We start from the raw sequence: 20,414 nt of genomic DNA, 5'->3' as shown, positions 1-20,414 counted from the left end.
CTCGGCTGCTGGGGGTTAGGCGGGAGAGAGAGAGAGAGAAGGGTGGGAGAAAGCAAAGAGCCCCGCCTGAGAGTGCTGTAAATGTCGTTCATCAGCTCGTTTATGGGCTCTGGAGCGCGCCTGCTGCTCCGGTCTCCGGTCTCCGCTCTCCGATCCCGGGCACCCTCGCTCTCCCCACAGTTCCCCTAGACTGCCAGGGTTTGCCCACACGCCGTGACCACGGTGGGCTCCGCACCTACAGCTGAGAGCTCCGTTCCTGCTCCTTGTCGCTGGAGGCAGCGCCCAGCGCCTCGGATTCTTCTGGGGGGGCGGGGGGTGAAAAAGAAGCTGTGATTTCACTACTGGAAGAAAAAAATACAAAACGGAAACTCTACGCCAGCGCAGCCTGGTCAGACCCTATTCCTTGCTCATCAACGCTCTCTAGGAGCAGAGGACTTTGGGGAATTAGCTTCGGCAGACCTCCCCTCCCCCTCCCAACACACACCCTACCACCCTCACTCCCATCCCCTGCACCTCCTCCCTCTACTCCCATGCTGGCCTGTCCGCTTGTGCCTCCCCTGATCCAGTGGCTTGTCTTGGGAGAGGGATGAAGTAGCGTGGACCACACAATTGCGAGGTTTTCCCTACATCTTCATGTCTTCTCTTCTCTGGCTTTTTGTCTTTTCAGGTTTGCAAGGAAATTTGATTTGAGATGAGGATTTGGAAGATGGGATAGGGTGGGGTGGGGGGGGGGCAGACGGGGAGGATTCCTGGGAGTCTAGGGACATGGGATTTAGGCAGCCAGAAATACTTAGATAAAAATGGCAGACTCAGTATTCAGACCTAAGTGGTCACAGGCTAAAGTTCAAGAAAACAGTGCCTTATATCAGGCAGGTTTAGAATTTAAGATGACTTGATTAAGACCATACAACAGGGCAAGCGTGTATAGTTGTTTTAGAAATCACGTGCAGATTCTTATTTCAGGGGACTTGTGGTAGTTTGCATGTGAAATTGGGAATTTGGTAAATTCATTTGGTTTCTCATAATGCTGTATGGGTTTGAACTTTATATTTACCTTGATATTAGGTGTCTCAGTCTTGGCCACCAGCTGCACAGCGGTCCCGAAGGTCCCTAACTGTTACTCTGGGCAGATAGCATGTAGCAAACAGTTTGACTCCCCCAAGAGTGGGTGAGCAAATATTTGTTGAACGAGGCCTTAATCTGCTGGGCCTTCTCCTGGCAAACTTCACCCTGTGCTGCAGAGAATGGAAGGTCAGGCCTTTGGCAAGCCCAAGAGATTTCAGGGGATTGGATGGGTGGAAAAAGCCTGTGCCAGAAAAAAAAAAAAAAAAAAAAAAAAAAAAAAATATATATATATATATATATATATATATATATATATGTATATATATGTATATCTGTCTTTCTACCTCCTTGGAATATAATTTAAAGTGCCGGAGCGCTCACATGCTCTGGAGGGCTTGACAATCAGAGTTATCTAATGACCATCTGAATAGTCACAGACTCCAGACACATACGGCTTATCATTCGATAGCTATAAAATGTAACTAGAGATTGGAGGTACACAAGGAGAATAAATAAAGGACCAGTTTTTCAGTTAAAAAAAAACACCACAAATCTGAAAAGATCCTTGGAGTATAATTTTTTTTAAGTGCAGTTTAAAAATAAACTAGAAATGCTATCAGTAAAGAAAGCCCAGAAGTCTGTGGTTCCGCCAAGTTCTCATTGTCCTTGCTGGAGAGTCCTCTAGTTTGGGAGGACAGTAAACACCAACCCTGCTCTAGGAGTCCAGAGTTTCTCTTTTAATGAGCTTGGCGAGACTTCACACTAATTAATCTAGGGAGAGTTTAGAACACAGAGCGTTGGATTTGAAACAATTGTTCTGTTGTGGTTTTTATTTTGATAAGCAAAGACTATGTCTCTGAAATCCTATTTCAGGCCTATTGCTGAACCCATTACTGCAGTTTATTTGGTTTTTTAACAGATGTTGTTTTTTACCTTTTGGATGGCAAGGGTTATCTCACTCATTAAAATGTGGCTATTGTGCTTTGTTTCAAGAGTCTATTGAGTTAAGGAATGCTGAGGGACACTCACTTGCTAAGGCCAGCAGCCCAGGGGAGGTGAGGTCAGTTTCCAGTACTCTGATATAGCCTTTAAATGCTAAAAGTCATCGAAAAAGTATAGGAACCGCTCTGATACTAGAATCTCAATCATTTTGATTTAAATTGATGGTATCTTGTTTAAAATTTGGATTATTACCTTTACTTTCTTTAAATATATTTTACCAAAACTTTCCGTAGATCATATAGTTGGGAACAGCCAGGTCAAACGGGTAAAGATTATTAGACCACAAAATACCCTTCTAATTTGCTGCTTATTGGTGATCTCTCTAAAGTTTACCTATAAGCTTGTTTCTTCCATATGTAAATGGAATAATTTATTATGAAGAGACACTGGGATCCCTGGGTGGCTCAGCGGTTTAGCGCCTGCCTTCAGCCCAGGGCCTGATCCTGGAGTACCAGGATCAAGTCCCATGTCGGGCACCCTGCATGGAGCCTGCTTCTCCCTCTGCCTGTGTCTCTGCCTCTCTTTCTTTCTCTCTCTCTCTCATGAATAAATAAATAAAATCTTAAAAAAAAAAAAAAGAGAGAGAGACACACCAAGATATATTTCAAAAAAGAAAAAAAGGCGGGGCGGGGGTGGGGGGGAGACAGAAAGCAACTATATGTATACAAGGAATAGTAGGAAAAATGGAAACCAAACTATTGGTGGTGGTTATCTCTTGGCACAATGGGGTTATTGGGAACTTTAATTTTTTACTTAAATACTGAATTTCGCAATGTTTACTTCTAGAATAACTTTACATGACTTTGCAATTAGAAAATAATGTACAAGTTATGAGAAATAATTTAAACCTTAATATTATTGTAAGACCTTGACTCTTTTATTCTAACGTTATTTTAAAAGAAAACTAGTGTGTTCTAAGTTTAATAGACTGTATCAGGAATCTTTACGTGTGAAGTTTAACTTACATGATGGTAGTGGGATTACAGTCTAATCTAAGTTTGACAGTTATTTTTGCAAATAGCCAAAAATTCCAGAAGATTTAAAAAATCTTAACCAATTTCACTTTTTCTTAATGACTGCTAATCCTTCAGAAATGTTAATGAGGTACTTAGGGTCTCATAAAAAGGAGAGGTCACCAAAGCACTAATTGTGTTGCAGAATTTAGAGGTGAAAGAGAAGACAGGAGTTGTGTGTGTGTGTTCACACATGTACAGGGGGAAAAGACAGGTAATATTTATGAAAAAATAAAGTGCATAACATTTGGTACTTTTCTTCTCTTTCTCTGTGTTTTGGAATCCATGCCTTAACACTGACCAACCCAGCAAGATTAGCATTCCAGGATCCTTTTGATCTTAGACCCAAACTTTCCACCTCCCCCCCCCCCTTTTTTTTTCTGGCGTGTCACCTTAAAGAAACTTAGTGATGTTTGCTCTACTAAAATGATTACTTCACAGATTAAATACGCTTTCTATGTTTAGGAGATTTAACAATTTGAGGGCTCTGGTAAGAGCTGGCCATCACACTGTTGTAGCTAACAGCAGTGTGTGAGCACTTCCTGTCCCAATATGTAAGCTGGGACTATGGAGTTCTTTAATTATTAAGACTGAAAAGAGAAATGGCAGTCCTGTTGCTCATAATAAAATACATAGTTCTATCATTAAAAAAAAATACAGAAAGCATTAAATGTCCATATAACAGCAACGTGCCCCATTCTGCTTTGTTTTAGGTCTTAGCTATTTACCTCTTGTTTAAAGAAAGTACTTTGTTATATATTAATCATAACATTAGACCAAAAATTGTCAGTTGAAGAAATATTTACAGTTAACTGCCAACAATTTGAGGGATTAATTACATCTTAAGTATGGAATGTCAGTGACTATAACTGAAAAGTTTTAGGTTTTCTAGAAGAGTAGCAGTGTCTAATCAAGCCCTGTAGAATGCTGTTTGTAATCTTGTATTAGATTTTAGTCAGCAGAACATGTAATTTTCGGCTTACTGGAAACAGGTTAAGAATCTCTGTAGCAGATAAGACATGTGTCCCATATACTAGACCTTTAGAACCTTATAGAATTCACTGTTCATTTATTCTTTTCTTCAGTGTTTCTTTTATTTTCATTAAGTGTTCCAAGTTTTCAAAGATATATATTCCTAATCCTAATTAAGAAACTGTTCTTAATTTTGTTTTCTTTAAAAAAAATTTTTTATTTTTATTTTCTTAAAATATTTATTTTTAAAGTAAACTCTATCCTAATGTGGGGCTTGAACTCCCAACCCCGAGATCAAGAGTTGCCTTTCTACTGACTGAACCAGACAGGCACCCCTAATTTTTTTCTTTAAAGATTTTGTTTATTCACGAGAGGCACAGAGACAGAAAGGAGGGGCAGAGACACAGGCAGAGGGAGAAGCAGGCTCCATGCAAGGAGCCCAACGCAGGACTTGATCCCCGGTCTCCAGGATCACGCCCTGGGCGGAAGGCAGGCGCTAAACCCCTGAGCCATCCAGAGATCCCCCCTAATTTTTTTTCTGATGGTGAGATTGTATCAAGTTAAAGTACATGAAAGTACCTATATTTGACCATTTTTTTTCCTGCAACATGGCAACTTCATATGCTTGTATCAAATATATTTCATCATGGGACATCATAAAATGCAGTAAAGTATAAATAAGGACATTAAGAAAAAAAAAAAAAAGAAACCAGAATCCAATACCACTGTTGATAATTTAGTATGTTTCCTTTTGGTGTTTCTTCTCCTGTGTGTGTGTGTGCGTGCGCATGCATGAAATTACTACTGTACTGAATCCTGTCTTTATTATTTAACGTGGTATCGTGAGCGTTTCCCTGTGCCATTGCATATTTGAAAACATAATTTTATGCATGTGTATGCATATTCTAGTCTCCCATGTGGATGCATCTGGATTTTTTTTAACCATATCTTAAATGGACATTTATTTGGTCCAATTTTTTACTTATCATAATTAAGACTTGAGTAAATATCTTTATAGATGACTTTGTGGGTATCTCTGATTATTTCATTAGGATGATCCCAAGAAATGAGGTTATTAGCCCATAGGGTGTCAGATATTGGAAGATTTTATAACATATTGATCACTTTTAAGAAAGGAAATACCCATTTGCACACAGACCCCACCCCCACAGTCATATACCCACAAATAGGAGAACGCTTACAGCTCATCATACCCTCACCACCAACAAATACTGCCTTTTTTTGTTTTTTGTTTGTTTGTTTTTCAAATACTGCCTTCTGAAAGCTTCAATAATTTGATCAGTGAATAATAGGATTTTGGTTTAATTTACATATCTTTAATTACTGGTGAGAGTAAACATTTGTTTTACATTTTTAAATGAGTATTTGTGTTATTTTTACATTAAAAATAAAATTTTTAGTTTAAAAAGGAAGAAAAGTTTTGGTTGATCTAATGAGGTTTTTAATAGTTTTATTTCACTGTCTTGGGAAGCCTTGTACCTGTAAATATGAGAATAAAAACAATTTTTATTTTTATAAATGTAAAGGAGGAGGAAGGGTACCTGTTATAAAGTAACATTCATTTGCCAATCTGAACCTTTGGTGATGAGAATGCCCATGATGGACACACCACAACCTAGAATCGAGCATCTGCAAGGGTGCGGTTGACAGGGCTTGTGTCTTTACGTTCTCCAGCACAGAGACCGGTGCCTGGCACAGTCAGTGTAAAACAAGTGTCCCAAGCGACATAAGTTGGAAGAAATGTTCAATACCTGTGCTCTGGGACCTCTGGATGGAGAGTTGCTAGGTGGTACTGAACTCCATGGCCTCAGCCCCAACCCTCGCCACCTCCTCTTCACAGTGTGTGGCCATTTAGCTCTGCTTTCTTGGTTGGCCTCTCTGGGTGCTAATGGGGCCAAGGTCAGAGGTTCTGTCTTCACATGACCTATTTAGCTTTGTTCTGTGTCATGGCCACAAGCTGTATCCTTTTTACTGTGGCCAGCTGACTTAGAAATGCTTGCTGTTCATCACAAGGGTGAGCAAGCTAGAGAGAGGGACAGATTTCTAGAGCCAGAAGGACCCTATAGAACCTCTAGTTGAACCTTCTTATTTTACTTCTTCTGGAGAAGACTGAAGCTCAAGGAGTTCCCTTCTTTGGTGCAGTGTCCCAGGCTCAATTCAACATAACACAACAACATGTATTGAGCAACGTGGAGAAACAGAAACTCATCCCTACAGTGAAGGGGTGGACAACCCTATGCTTAAATAATCATGGCTAATCTTTAAAGAACTTAGGAATCCACCACAAAATAAGATTACTTTAAGTAGTCTCAGGTTTCTTGGATGGGAAAAATAATCTGATGGAAATCTGTCTGACACTGATTTGGGGAAAATAAAATTTTGTGGAACTAGGTTGGTTCAATTAAAATGGGATGATCTGTTATCCTCAATCAATAGTTGTTTCTGATTTCTGTCTTTCTCCTAAATGAATTGGCCATTCTCTTAGTCACCAAAGACTAAAATCCACTGTATGTTGAAAATTACTTTATCAAAAATTACTCTTATTATTCCTTTCTCCCCACCCCCTCTGTTACTACCCCTGCACATTACAATAGAAGAGATTTATAACTGTTTGTCCCCTGGTCTGTCCTTGTTCTAACCACTCTCATCCTCTATTTTCCAGCCAGATTGATTGTCAGTGTTTCCCCTGCTTGCCCAAACACTTTTGTGGTTTCCCATTGCCTACTCAGATGAAGTCCAAATTCTATCAGCGTTGTAGATAAGAGTGACTATTGTTGATAATTTCTGTTTTAGAATTTAGGGTTTTTTTTCCCTAAAAGCTACTCACTCCTTTCCCATTTATCATGGATGTAATTTGCTTCTCAGATTCACACAACAGGTTTTGCAATAGCTCTGTAGGAGTCTGAAACCAAACATGATCTGAGGTCTGCTGAAGGTCACCAAGCAATGACACGGTCTATTTGTACATGAGTCCTATTACTGAGCATTTAAAATTAATACTAGCACTGCCATGAAAACATCACAGTCAAGTGAGGCATCAGGTCTTGTGTGTGTATGTATGTATGTGTGCATGCATGGTGTGTGTGTGTGTGTGCCTTGTGTGCATAAGGAAAGAATTCTGTAGAAGAGCCATCCGAATCCAAGAGAACAAAGGAGATTTTTTTTTTCCTTTTAAATGTAGGATATCCTTTTAAATATTCCTTTTTCATTTTGATGCCACTATGCCTTCCATCTTTTCTTGTTTATTCTTATGCATTATTTGGTAAATTAGGAAACTTCTATTGTTATTAAGGAAGAACATTTAGGGTGAGCCTAAAAGAGTAGCAAGTGGCAAGGGTTTTGAAGCTAGATAGACCTTGGTTTGAACCTCAGATCTGTACTTACAGGCCCAAGATCTCAGCCTCAATTTTCTTGTCTGTAAAATGGAAACATTCGTGGCTACCTTAGAAGTTTCCTGGGAGCATAAGATGAAATAAAGTGTGCTTTCTCTTTTTACCTGCTTGTTCTTTGTTAAATGTTTCTTCTGTATGAATGTGTGTTTAGATATTCATGGAATTAGAAGGAGATTCAAAGTGGGTTCATTTGTGTCTTGTGTTCTGGTCCAGCCCATGCTAGAAGTCCCCTCCTTACCTGAGATTGTGTCTAGACACCTCTACTGTTGTGCCCACTCTTCCTAGATGTTCACTATGAGTTTTTGATACAAGGCAACAAATAAAAGTAGGGAAGGAAAAAATTTCTTCAATGAACTATCTGGAAAATCATATAGCGTAGACCTACCTTGATGGGGAGGATTTGTTTAGCTTTGAAGGAATCTTCCAGAAGCTTCCTTGACCCCTTGAGACTAGGTTAGGGACCCTTCTGCCTATTTTCTTGCTGTCTATACGACAAGATAGTAAGACTCTCAAGGGAGAAGAATGGATCTCATTCTTTACTATAGTTTCAGTGCCTGGTGTATTAGGCACTCAGGAATTGTGTCTTAATGTTCTGGATATAAAATAATCCTGTTCTAAGTGACTTGGATGGAGGTTGAGGTATCGATTCACAAAAGACAATATATGTGGGTGATATAAAGCAGGTATGACCTTGGAAATCAAAAGTTACATCCTACATGATACAAGAGGAATTAGGAAATGGTCTGAATTTCATGATGAAAATTAATAGCCAATGTGGAGTCTTTCCTTAAGGCAAGTAATTCTTCAGAGACAAACTAGAGTCATTGTAGCATGATAAATCATCTCATGTTTGCATGGTGATTTACACTTTTATACATATTCTTTTTTGATCTGCAAAACAGTCTGGTGGGATGGGAAGATAGTAACATTGCTGTTTTGCAGAATAGAAAACAGGTTTGGTGCAGTTATTAACTTACTACAGGGGTCATAGCTGGGGTTGGGTGTCAGCACTAACGCTGGGATTAAAAGGATTGCACCTGCTACTGTGCTATTTTAACTGCACACATACCTTTTCCAGTTGTTAACTCTGATGTTAAAATAACTTACATTTATGTCAAATTTTACTATATGTTTGTCTTTATAGCAACGCTTTGAATTGGTGAGTGGGTGATCAAATTAAATGCTGTTGATTTAGGATGCTGGTATCTCTGGATCAGAAAGCAACTTTAAAAGGGACATCTTTTTGTGCAGCAGTTCATTGGATGCCTGTCTCCTCAGCATGTCAGCGTCTTCTCCTGGTGGCTGCTCTGACTGATGTGTTCATGGTGGGCCTCTTGCTGCCTCTTGAGGCAGCCCATTAAGCCTTAAGTAGATAAGGACGCTAAAGAAACTAAGCTGAATCTGATAGGGATCAGAAAAATGATGTAACTGTTCAGAGATTGGTTTCAGGGGAGTGGTGATGTTTAGCACAGGTGTGGGAAAGGGGTGAATTCTGGGCTCTGAGTTGGGATCAGAGCATGTCGAGTGTCAGCCACAGGGAGATTGGATGGTGGCTGGGAACACTCGTTGGGGCTGTGAGGCTTGTGTGTCATCCTCTCTCCTCTTGGCTCACCTGCATCGCTCCAGGTCCTGTGTGTGGAAGCTGGTGTACTTTGTACTCCTGCCTCCCATAGGTTCCTGACCTCTGTGAAGATAGAGCAAGTTAGACGTATCCAATAATCAATACAGCTTTGACTTCAGACCTGTAAGGTCAAGTTATGGCTCTTATAGTTTGAGTCTTTTTTTGAAGGACAACTTGGCCTGGGTTGTCATTGCCACTTGAGGGTTTGCTAAATATAATTATCATGCAGACATGACCATAGTAGACCAACTAGGACAACTCCTCTCCCAGTAGGAAAATGACCCACATTGCATACTTTACGAGGGCCTTTTCTTCTTCCACCCTCTGTGTGTCGCATGGCCACTTGGAGTATAGTACACTTTGCTTTTAAAGAGCCTGACATAGTAAGAGAGAGAAACTGAGTGTAATACAACCTAAATTCCAGTGTTAGCTGTGGTGCCAACTGGCTGTGTGACATTGAGCCAGTCCTGGTGGGGACCCTCCCTGGTCTAGGCTACTAGGATTTTGTGGCCATGTCACTTTTTTTTTTTTCCATGTCACTTCTTTACTTCTGAGGTAACTGTACCCCAGATTTATGCTATATACCAATTCCCTCTCATACACACACACCCATGCAGTTTATCTAGTGAGGTCCTAATCAGTCTTCAAAAACCTAGATCACATGTCCCTTTCTCTTATTTCTGCATTCATTCAATAGTTATTTACTGAGAGCATGCTCTGTGCTAAATGCTGGGGGGGGTGGTACAGCACTGAACAAAATGAGGACGCTGGTTTCATGGCCTTGCCCCTGTGTTCCCATAGCCCTGTGTTTGTAATGGGATCACTTTCCCCCACAGACTGTAGTCCAGTGACTTGCTCAGTTGAATCAAAGAACCAGTGATCGCCTCTCTGGCCCTTCCATTCCTAGGAGAACGACCCAAGTGGTACACAAGGGGCACACTAGTGGTACAACCCCCAGCGAGACAGGTAGCGGGAGTGTCAGGAATGATAGAATCGCCATGGAGACGTTCCCACCAGTACAGTAACCCCGGGGCTTGTCAACCTTCCATAAAATGTAGGCACATGATGGGAACTTCTCAATTTCCCAAGTTTGATGCTCTCTGTACTGACAACCGGGACTCTTTTGCCTCCCGTCGTCTAGCATGTGATGAAGAGCGAGGACTTGCAGTCAGCAGAACTGCACGGCAGGCCCAGTTAGGTCCCAGGACAGGAAGCACATGTGTCTCCCTTTCACCTGCACACAGACCGCCAGGCGTTTCCTGGCCATTGTTGGCGGGGCTGCCACAGGCTGTTTCCGCAGCAGCCAAGTGGGCCCGGCCTCCGTGTGCTCCCTCCAGGCCCCGGGCCCCAGGCCGCGGCCCATCCCCACGAACCACCCGCAGATACAGGAAAGAAGATTCTCTTGTGTAAAAATAACTGTGGCAGCCCCATCTGTTTTTACACGCGGGCTCACCAGTGGGTTCCTTTTGTTCTTTGCCAGGGCTGTGGCCTCGGACCATGTACCCCAGGGGAGTGGCCGCTGTTGAGCCCGTGGACCCTGGTGGGATCTGGGATTGGGGGTGTGGCTGCCCCAAGGGTTCTGGGGGAGAAATGTGATTCTTAGAGATTTCCCGGGGGGAGAGCGTGTGGGGTGCTGCAGGGTGCGGGCGGGGTGTGCAGGGCCAGCGAGCCCCAAGACTTCAGCTCTGCCTTCCGAGGCTCCCCCGGGTTACCCCTAAGCCCATCGGCAGGCAGCTCGCCCCCGCCGTCGCCCTCTGAGAGCAGCGGTAGGGCACCGAGGTGGAAGCGGGAAGTGTAACAAGGTAAAGCCCGTGGCTGGTCGTTGCTCTTTTTAGAAACTCCCAGTCGTAATTGCAGCTTCCGAGTCTGTATTTATTTTGTCCTCCTGCGTCTGCCCATTGTTTTCAGATGCCGGGGGCCAGGGAACGGTGGACGCCGTTAATCACCCGTTGCTTAGACGCTGTTCCAGACTCCTCTGCGAGGGGCGGCCGGCGGGGGTGGGCGCCCGGGCGGAGCCATCCACCCCCCCCTCCGCGTGGGCCCATGCGGTGTTCGCACCCGAGTCTCGCTCGGTGGGAGCGCAGGGACAGGGAGGCGTCAGCCGGGTTCGGGAGGACGGGCCACTGCTCTCAGACCCTCTCTGTTGTCCCTTCAGTGTGGGTCCCGCCCGCGCGCTGCTCCCCGGGGCCGAGCTTTGATGAAGCCGGTGCATTATGTACAGCGTCGAAGACCTCCTGATTTCTCATGGCTACAAGCTGTCGAGACGCGTCCCAGCGCCGCCTGAGGAGGAGCGAGAGGGCCGCCGGCAGGCGAGGGCCCGTGGCCGAGCTGCCCGGGGCCTGCTGAACGGGTGCGACCATGGCCCTGCCGCCCTCCCCCACAGCAGGCCCCCGCTGGGCAAGGGACACGCCAGCACCTCCGAAACCAGCCACCGCGCTCCCAGAGCCCACGGCGAGCCCCAGAGCGCCTGTGCTCCTAGAACTCCGGAGCTGGGGTAAGCCTCAGTGTGAACCCACCACTTCCTTTGTTTGGGGGATTTGGCAGCAGGTTCCTAAATCAGATCCTTCTGTGCCTTGTGTTTGACTGGAGCCTGGAGGGAGAGGGTGAGAGACAAGAACATCCTCCCACTGGGGTGTTTGGGGCATCGCCGCAGCACAGAGCACGGGGCCTGGCCATAGGAGGCCCTGAGCAAACAGTGGTAAGTAGATGCCTCCTATCATGTGAAACACGCCGCATTTTAACCCCCACCCTCTATTTCCCCTTATAATAAGCTCCTCGTATTGCCTTCACTAGGCATCATTTCAGAACTCTGGAAAAGCTAGTTTCCATCAAGCACACATTCCGAGTCCATTAGGCTTTATTAATGGGTTTCGATCTTGTGTACATTAGAGAGTCGAAAGAGGTGTATCTCCCCCTCCATTTGTGAAGAAGAAAACCTTTCTTCTTGTATATTCATATGATTCTGTTGGCTTCTGACCCATCTTTCCCTTGCACACGCTGGCCCCAATGTGGGTGTCCCATCTGAATACAGCTCTATCGGTGGGTGTTTTCTTACAACAAAAAAGAGGGCAGGTTGGCTGGGGGAGGAGAGGGGTTAAAAAAGGGAATTTGGGCAGCTTGCCACAGAGCCAGCATGGGAGGGGAGCCCCTGCAACCCCTATCCAACCTAGAGGAAGCCCGTGTCATCACTTCATAAAAGTGTGTTTGTCTTTGATGCTGCGTTGGGACCAGGCTCGGCCTGGGGGAGGAGAGCCCTGCCGGTCGGCGTAAGATCATGTTATGTAATCGTGCATAATTGACAAGAAATGGACCAACACACAAATGGAAGCAGAAGCCCATCTTCTAGGGAAACAAACAAAAAAACCAAGAAAACAAGAAGGGAAGTGAATTCCTGTCTAAAGGGAACGAGCCAGCCTTCCAGGGTTGAAGGTTCCCTTTTCACGGAAAGGATCTTCCTTGCTGGCTGATGGCTTTCAGGTGAAGACAGGAGGGATTTTATTCTTAAAATTTAGATCATTTGCCACCTTGGTTATGAGTAGAAGCCAAGATGGTTGGTCTTCTGATGCCCAGTGTGGTCAGGGCAGGCGTCTGCTGCCATGTCAGCACCATTTCTTCAGCCAGAGGCGAGGGTTACCACTTCTGTGGGCTCAGGAGGAAACCCAAAATGGGAAAGGGCTTAAACCTTGCCCTGCAGACTCATACTTGTGCCCATGACTTTTATGGGCCCATGCCTTTTGTGAAAAGGGCATAAGTCCCTTTTCAGCCACGTTTCCTGAAAAACATGCCATGCCCACCTTGGATTTTGGGAGAGGCCGCTTCCAGAGGAGTTGGCAGAGAGTTAGAGCAGCCTTAATTACCACTACACAAGCTTGTGCCCGACTCTCTTCCTGCCTTCCGTAGCTTCTAGCTTGGTGCTGAGTCTATCTGTACCTTCCACCTTGGATTTCAGGGCACTGAGGCTGTACCTGCTCCACTCCTTCCTCCCTTGGCTTTAGAGCTTGTTGTGGTGTTGGATACACAGTGTTTCATACGTGCCTCTTTCTTCCACCACTGTAACAGCTGTTAAAAAGCAGGAGGCTCCATTTGTGGCAGTGGAGTCCCTGCAGATGGGCCTCGTAGGCAGTGTGGGTCTCCCTCAGTCCCAGAGGGCTGGATCAGAGATCAGAGTAGGGGGTGGTAAAACCCCGTCCAGAATTCTGGGGGCGGGGTGGGCTGTGTGGCTCCCAGCCTCATCTACAACTTGTTCAGGACTTTGTAGGCCTTTGTGCTAACAGGTTTTTGAGGACTGCAAGCACTCACAGCTCAGCATCCCTCCTACATAGGGAGGCATACTAGGGTCTGTAGTCAGTCTTTTTTTCTGTCATGAGCAAAGTGCTCAGATAAGTGGCTTTGGGTAGCACGGGCATGTCTTTATACAGATGACACAGTTCTTAGCTGATCTGGCCATTTTCCCCCATTTCTGAGGTTGGCTTCTAACCTTCGGATAGAAGGTTGCCTTGTAGGGTAAAAGGAGAGTATGCATACATGTCCGCAGAACTCTGTGCCAGTGCCCAGAGCCTCAGAGAGCAGCTGCAGGGCTTCCTGGGTTGAACTGAAAAGATGTTTTCTTTCTTTAGTCACTTAGAACTGAAAACAGAAAAGCAAACAGGTAGGCAAGAGCATTCTCAGGGAAAAAATAAGTGCCTTGAGAGGAAGTAAATAGGTGCTAGTAGTTAAAGCCTGGAAATTGAAGAAAAAGAAAACCCAACAATACTTTGGCTTATGTGAGTTCTGAATCTGGATGAGTCGGTGGTACTCTGCCAAATCCTAGCCTTCAGCCTCTTGACTGGAGCAGCTGCAGTCCTGCTGCCTGCCTGTCCCACACGGTGACTCTGCGGGGCTGATCCCCAGGTCTGGAGGGGCAGCGGGGCCCCAGCTCCCAGCCGTCAGGCCAGGAAGCAGCACGAGAGCCTCCTCTTCCTGGATTTCTCAGGTGGGTTGAGGTTTGCCCCACACCATGGGCCAGTCCTCAAGGTCCCATGGGCTTCCAGGAGAAGACGGTGGTCAAGGTGGTTTAGAAGGCCCCAGGGGCCAAAAAGAAGACTGGTTTGCTCTATTCTGGTAGGATGGCATGTGAGCGGTGTCATTATTTTATAGCCAAAGGACACAAAGCCCAGAGTTCAGTGGTGACTCTGTAAGGGCCACTCACTTGGTGCCACAGCAGAGGGAAACCTGGCTCAAACCTCAGGCTCTGGGCCACCAGGGAGGCTCGTGGGTGCTGTGCTGCAGAGTGTCAGGTGGGGCCAGCTCTCCCCAAGACCTGTCCTCATTGGAATGGACATTGGCTTCTCTGAGCTCCTTTCACAGTTGCCCTGAGGGGGACTTGTCCTCTCTCACTTCCTTGTCCTGTGGCCTGTGTGGATATGCAGTGGCTGTCAGAGCACAGCTGCGTCCCTTTCCTGTCTGAGGAGCCGCAGAAGGAAAGCATCCTGTCGTGCCTCGATTAGATGCGTGCACACAATGCCGGTGCTCTGTGTGTGTTGTTAAGGGCAGTACTGTCTGGCATCTGGGGCAGGCCTTGAATGTCAGGACTGTCTGGTGAGAATGATAGCACTTCTTTCTTTTCTTTTCTTTTCTTTTCTTTTCTTTTCTTTTCTTTTCTTTTCTTTTCTTTTCTTTCTTTTCTTTTCTTTTCTTTTCTTTTCTTTCTTTTCTTTTCCTTTTTCTTTCCTTTTCTTCTTTCTTTCTTCTTTCTTTCTTTCTTTCTTTCTTTCTTTCTTTTTCTTTCTTTCCTTCCTTCCTTCCTTCCTTCCTTCCTTCCTTCCTTCCTTCTTTCTTCCTTCCTTCTTTTCTTTTCTTTCTTTCTTTTTCTTTTCTTTTCTTTTCTTTTCTTTTCTTTTCTTTTCTTTTCTTTTCTTTTCTTTTCTTTCTTTTCTTTTCTTTCTATAATTAACATCAGCTTCCAACAGAGTTTCTTACGTAAGGGCCGGTTATATGCAGCAAAATTCAGAGAAACAGACCTCTCAGATATGGAACCTTGACTTGATTTTCGAACATGCAGTATGCATGTCTCCCAACTTGTGAAAGAGGCTGTGCTTTGAGCTTGCACTCTTCCCAGATCAGGTGATACTGAGCTCCCAAGATGGGAAGAGAGCAACAGTTGTGCTGTGTGCGGACGGGAGTGACCCTCTGGCTTTCCAAGAAGCTCTTGTATGCAGGTGGTGGAAACAGGACCAAGAGTCACTTCTTACTTGGACACACGTATCTGAATTAGTGAGGACAGGGCGACCATGGGGTGTTGCACTGTGTGTATCAAGGCTGTATGAGCATTTAAAGCACGGAGGGGCCTCTCAGCCCCTTCCCTGGCCCCGTTTGCCTGTGACATCAGCCCCCAGCTCTGAATGGGCCCCCCAGGTTCTCCTCCAAGCCCGAGTCCTGTGTCTTCTCCCATTTCCAGGATGCCAAGTGTGTGGAGCCACCAGGTGCTCCCTATGCCCGAACCCTGCCTGGAAGCTCCCAGAGCTCCCCTCTCCAGCTCCCACCGCACCCCTTCCAATCAGGGTAAGGGCTTCTGAGGCTCCCCCAGATGGAAGGCCTCGCTCCTGTGCCCCGGTGTCCTACCAGCACCCAATCCTGGTCCCCAGGATGGTCCACTCTCTGAAAGGTGACACCCTTTCAAATTCATCTCTGGTTTTGCTAATTCCTATTAAGGAATTTTGCATTTATTAAACACTCAAGCCAATTTTTTTTTTAATAAGTTGGATGAAACCTAGTACTTCTATGCCAAGGCAGTTGTGGAAGTATGAGTATCTCAGAACATTGGGAGAAGATAAGATGTGAAGTAGAGGAGGTTTTTCCAGTGAGAGGACCCAGGTGAGGCTGGTTTGGGAAGGTTCCATTGTGGAAAGGAAGGGTGCTTGGCTTTCCAGGCTGGGCAGCTGAGGTGGCAGTTCTGATGGCTTTGTCCACAGGACTGCCTCCTGGGGGACAGCCAGGGAGGAAGAGAGAAGGAAGGAGCAGACACAGACTCAGCAAAACTCCTATGAGGCTGAATAGCCTGGGTGGGGGAGGTTCCCCTCCTTTGTAGATTCTGCGGGTGTAAGACCTCAGCCGCCAGAGTGATAAGGGGCAAGTTGTCGTGAGACTATAAAGGAGAGTCTCATGGAGCAGCTTCAGGTAGGAAGTGAAGATGAGCCGGGCCTCATTGACGTGGGAATGAGAAAACGAGGACCCAAGACTGGGAGTCTGTCGACCTTTCTCAGGGTTGTGGGTTATTCCCATGGGGGACTGTTCCCTCTCTGTCCTACCTTGTGACCTGGCTTTGCATCTCCCTGTGCTTCTGCTTTCCTCTGCGGGCTAGCCTCTTCCCTCCACCGGCGGCCCTTACTTGCCAGTGACTTTGGCTCACAGTGAGTTTTGTTCTATGTTTGCTTCTATGTGATGCTTTAGCTCCCCTGGTGACCACTGGCCATGCCTTTTATATTTTTGAGAGAAGGAATCAGTAGTTGGGCTGGGACCTTGGTTACGGTGGGTGGGAAGGAGGGGGTGAACCAATATAGGTGTCTGATCTTTACCTGCCCTCCATAAAGGGGCTGTAGGTGAGGGAGGTGAGTGCTGACCATGCACCCCAAATGTGCTCTTTTCACCAGTCCTTCACTTAGTAACTCCAGAGATGTGGCATTTCCCGCTTAAGTCTGTTACTCCAGAGAGCTTATCTCAATGTTAAACCACTCCTAAATGGTCTCAGTCAGCAGACTGTGATGATGCAACTGGCTGTAGGCTTTGCACAAAAGTCACTCTGATAGTACAGGAGCAACCTCACAGGCCATGTCAGATGTCACTGCAGGATTGATAGGTTCATAGCTGGAAAACCATAGATGTCATAAAACTGCAGACAGCATTCTATACATCAAATGATTTGGTGCTAGATTTTTACCATGTCCTAATTTTTGCCATATAACCAATGATTTGGTGTGAGATTTTTTACTATGTCCTAATTTTTGCCATATAATCAACGACAGATACTTCTTGAGTGCATCATATGTTCGCATCTCTGTCCTCCCTCTGGCAATATGGAGAGGATGCTTCTGGAAGCTTACATTTATATCTGTGTTCAAAGATTATAATGAGGAGTGTTCTTTAGTTCATCAGTTTGCACGAAGTTTAGCTACTGTTGCACATACTGTGATGCTCCAAGAAAGGCCTGCTTCCCAACACACACACATGTGTGCGTACACACACGCACACACATACCCCAAGATTAAGGAGGGAACAGAGGAAGTGGGCATAGGGGAAAAGTGAGCTGTTATCTATACATGGAGGAAACTGCATTCTTAAAATGTAAGTAGCCATTACTGAAGAATATTTAGCTACCTTTAAAATATGTAAAAGACTGTTCTCGGGCATTCACGATTTCCTTACTGCATTTCCTCTGAAAGACTATAACAGAGGAAGCTGTAAAATAACTTGACATAGCAGGAGTTTGGATCTGAAAGTCATACCATAATAGATTGTTCTCTGCTTGGCCCTAGGAATTCTGGTAAAGATGTTTGTAAAGTTAACTATGAGATTGACTTACAATTATGTCTTGTCATCAGCAGCAGGCATCACTAAGTAGAGACATAGCAATCCAGACGAGTCTCTGATGTGGTCAGGGCCTCATCTTGGGAGGTTTACATTTGATCAGCAAACGTCTGTTCTAGATGGTGCTACTGGATATGGTAAATAGTCACTTTTTCAGAGGCTTTTTAAACTTCTCTCAAGTCACATCCTGCCTATAATAGTTTTCCAGAAAGGAAGGCTTCAAGTTTAACATCTGTTTCCATGTATATCTTTTTCTTTACACAATTATATTTCCACTAGTAATATTTGTCTTTTAGCTGCTTGCTTCATATTCTCCTTATTAGGTAGGTGGTGGTATTCTGACCCCTTCACAGAAAAAAAGTATGGATTGTTTGAGCTGGTGAGCTCAGGAATACACAGTGAAGGTTCCGACCCCCTCTGTTTTCCATTGGGTCTTTGATAAACCTTTCTTCTCAGATGCCTTGTCCTTGCTGGTCAGCCCTGCCACCATCCAGAAGTGCCTGGAGCCAGTCCCCTCTCCAGCATGCACTCTCGCGCTGCTCAACTGTTACCAGTTCTTCCCAACAAGAAGCAGGTTAGACCCTTTGAACACGTGACTTCTAGAAGAACAGCAATGGGAAGAGGGGGATACCTCTAGAATTGATGGAAAGCTCCAGCAACACAGCCTAGAACTTCATTTGTCTGGGAAGCTGGGTCCTCATCAAGAGGAGCATTGTGAGTCAAGTTCCTTCTTTTGCTAGAGAATTGGGTCCATTAAGGAAGCCAGGAGATACTCAAGTGAGGGCACTGGATGGTTAAGGGGGTCCACAGAAAGCCCTGAGTGCATCTTCAGTTCCAGTTCACTTTGTTTCAGAGATGATGATACCTCTGAGTTCTTGACTAAGTACAAAGAACCCTACAGGGTCTAGCTGCTGTACTGATGTGCACTTGCTATACGTGATGGTGGAAGCAGTGTCCTCATCTGTCTACGCAGATGCGAGACTAGTTCCTTCTAGCCCCTTCTGGCCCTGGCTTACCTTCTTTGGTGGCTGCCTTCCCCAATCTTCACTGCTGTAAACTTAGCTTCTTAGGCACAGAGAGCACTCTCCACATGTCCACATGAGCACAATGGGGGTGGTGATGGAATCATGAAAGAGAAGCAAGAAACTGGGGTGCTTTTTTTCATTATTGATGATGACACCATATAGACTGCACTGGTGAAGATATTTTCACAGTAAAAGTGTGTCCTTATGAAAGAGAAAACAGGAAAATTCAGTATTTGCCTCACCTATTGCATTTATGTGCAAGAAAAATGTATCAGAGCTTGCTCTTCTTTCCGCTTTGTTTTAATAAACTAAATATTGGTTTGTTCTCCATCATCATTGTGGAAGCGGGTGTAGCTTCTTCCTTAGAGACCAGCTATCACCGGAGGGGCAGAGTCTTGTTATGACAGTCAACTATATCATTATTTCCTGTTATTGTGAAGGCCCATTGATTACGACTTTGAAAAAGACAATACGGATCTAAAATAACCATCACATAAGACAAACACTCAGCTCTTCTGTCTTTCCTTTGTGCCCCTCACCTCCTTCCGGGGACGATGTGAGGAAAAGAGTTTCAAAATGATCTGTGCCGCTGAGAACTTATTTTAATTGAGTTAATAATAGTAGTAATTGTTTAAAAAAAAAAAGAGGGCTTATTGTGTGTTAGACACTTCACTAAACAGTTGGAATGTATTATCTCATTAAGCCCTCCCAACAAACTTAGGAAGGAAGGAACTATTCCCGTCCCTTGAGTATAAACGAAGAATTGGAGACAAATTGAAGTGACGTTCTATTGTGGAAGGCATAGGCTGGAAAGCCAGTGTCCGGGCCAGGTGCTCACACTCCCCTGGTAGCATTGCCACACTCACCCTGTTGGCCACTGAGAAGCCTAAAGCCACTGATGCTCCCTGCACCCTTTGTGGAGCCACAACCATGACCATCCTGTTGACCTGGAGCAACCCTCCTTGGATGCAGGCACCAACTCTTCTTTCCCTGCTGCCCTGTCTTCCTGACAGCTAAGAAATTCATCAGGAGGTGACTAGTAACCAACAGTAAATAACAACTAATAATTCTTGTTCAGATTGAATTTTTGCTGATAAGCAATATTGATCCATAATGTTTCCAGAGCAGCCTTATCTTTTCTGACTGATCTTTATGCTGCCCTCCATGTGTGAGTCTTAATCTTCTCTTGACCTTGTATTTCCCCTTTCCAAAATTACCTTTCTATTACCCTGGATCAGAGGATTATTTACACAGTATATTATATTCAATATACCAAGGAACACTGAAAAATAAAATTGCAGGCTTCCAGTCCCAGAGAGCATTAAGAGCAAATCCTGTAGCAGTAGATGGCTGACTCCATCACAGAAACATCAAACATCTCACACAGGGACTGGTGAATATGAGCCACTCTGAAGAGATGCCCCAATGCCTCTGCCAATCTAGTAGAAGAGAGCTTCTCCTTCGAGGTGTAGAAGGCTCTTTAAGTGACCTTTATGCTCAGATTATGCATCTAGGTAAGATGGACCCATCTGGAATAGGGAGTGGTTTCTGAAGGAATAGCATTGGCAAAGTGCTACAGCTGTCCCCCACGTCCTGTAGGATGTGACCATCTTTTAGGCTGGTGGGCTTGCCAACTGGAAGAAATCACAGGACCTGGAGTCTATTTTAGTGGAACCTCCCACCCTCCACCAGGACCTCCACAGGGAAGCACAGTTGGCTAGACTTTGGGATCTGCCCCCGG

The 20,414-nt window shown here is 45.0% G+C and overlaps 1 protein-coding gene and 1 long non-coding RNA gene across 5 annotated transcripts in view; one reads left to right on the top strand and one right to left on the bottom strand.

The window, feature by feature from the left end:
• JCAD (junctional cadherin 5 associated) overlaps nt 1-20,414 on the top strand; it is a 78,734-nt gene that overhangs the window by 39,411 nt on the left and 18,909 nt on the right. For 3 of the 4 annotated variants that reach the window (XM_072825553.1, XM_072825555.1, XM_072825552.1), the window contains exon 2: nt 11,242-11,580. The exons of the other annotated variant lie outside the window; for it this stretch is intronic. In XM_072825553.1, the coding sequence (XP_072681654.1) occupies nt 11,300-11,580 (281 nt within the window). In that variant the 5' untranslated portion in view covers nt 11,242-11,299. The remainder of the gene's footprint in view (nt 1-11,241; nt 11,581-20,414) is intronic. 4 annotated transcript variants of the gene reach the window in all.
• Nucleotides 8,327-11,553, bottom strand: LOC140633248 (uncharacterized). The gene is made up of 3 exons (XR_012030887.1): nt 10,540-11,553; nt 9,078-9,149; nt 8,327-8,866 (listed from the first exon to the last, which is right to left on the bottom strand). It is a non-coding gene; the product is annotated as an uncharacterized lncRNA (long non-coding RNA).

Source organism: Canis lupus, chromosome 5 (assembly GCF_048164855.1).
Source record: "Canis lupus baileyi chromosome 5, mCanLup2.hap1, whole genome shotgun sequence".
In the NCBI taxonomy this organism is placed as follows: domain Eukaryota; kingdom Metazoa; phylum Chordata; class Mammalia; order Carnivora; family Canidae; genus Canis; species Canis lupus.
This window is presented reverse-complemented; position numbering and strand designations above follow the sequence as displayed.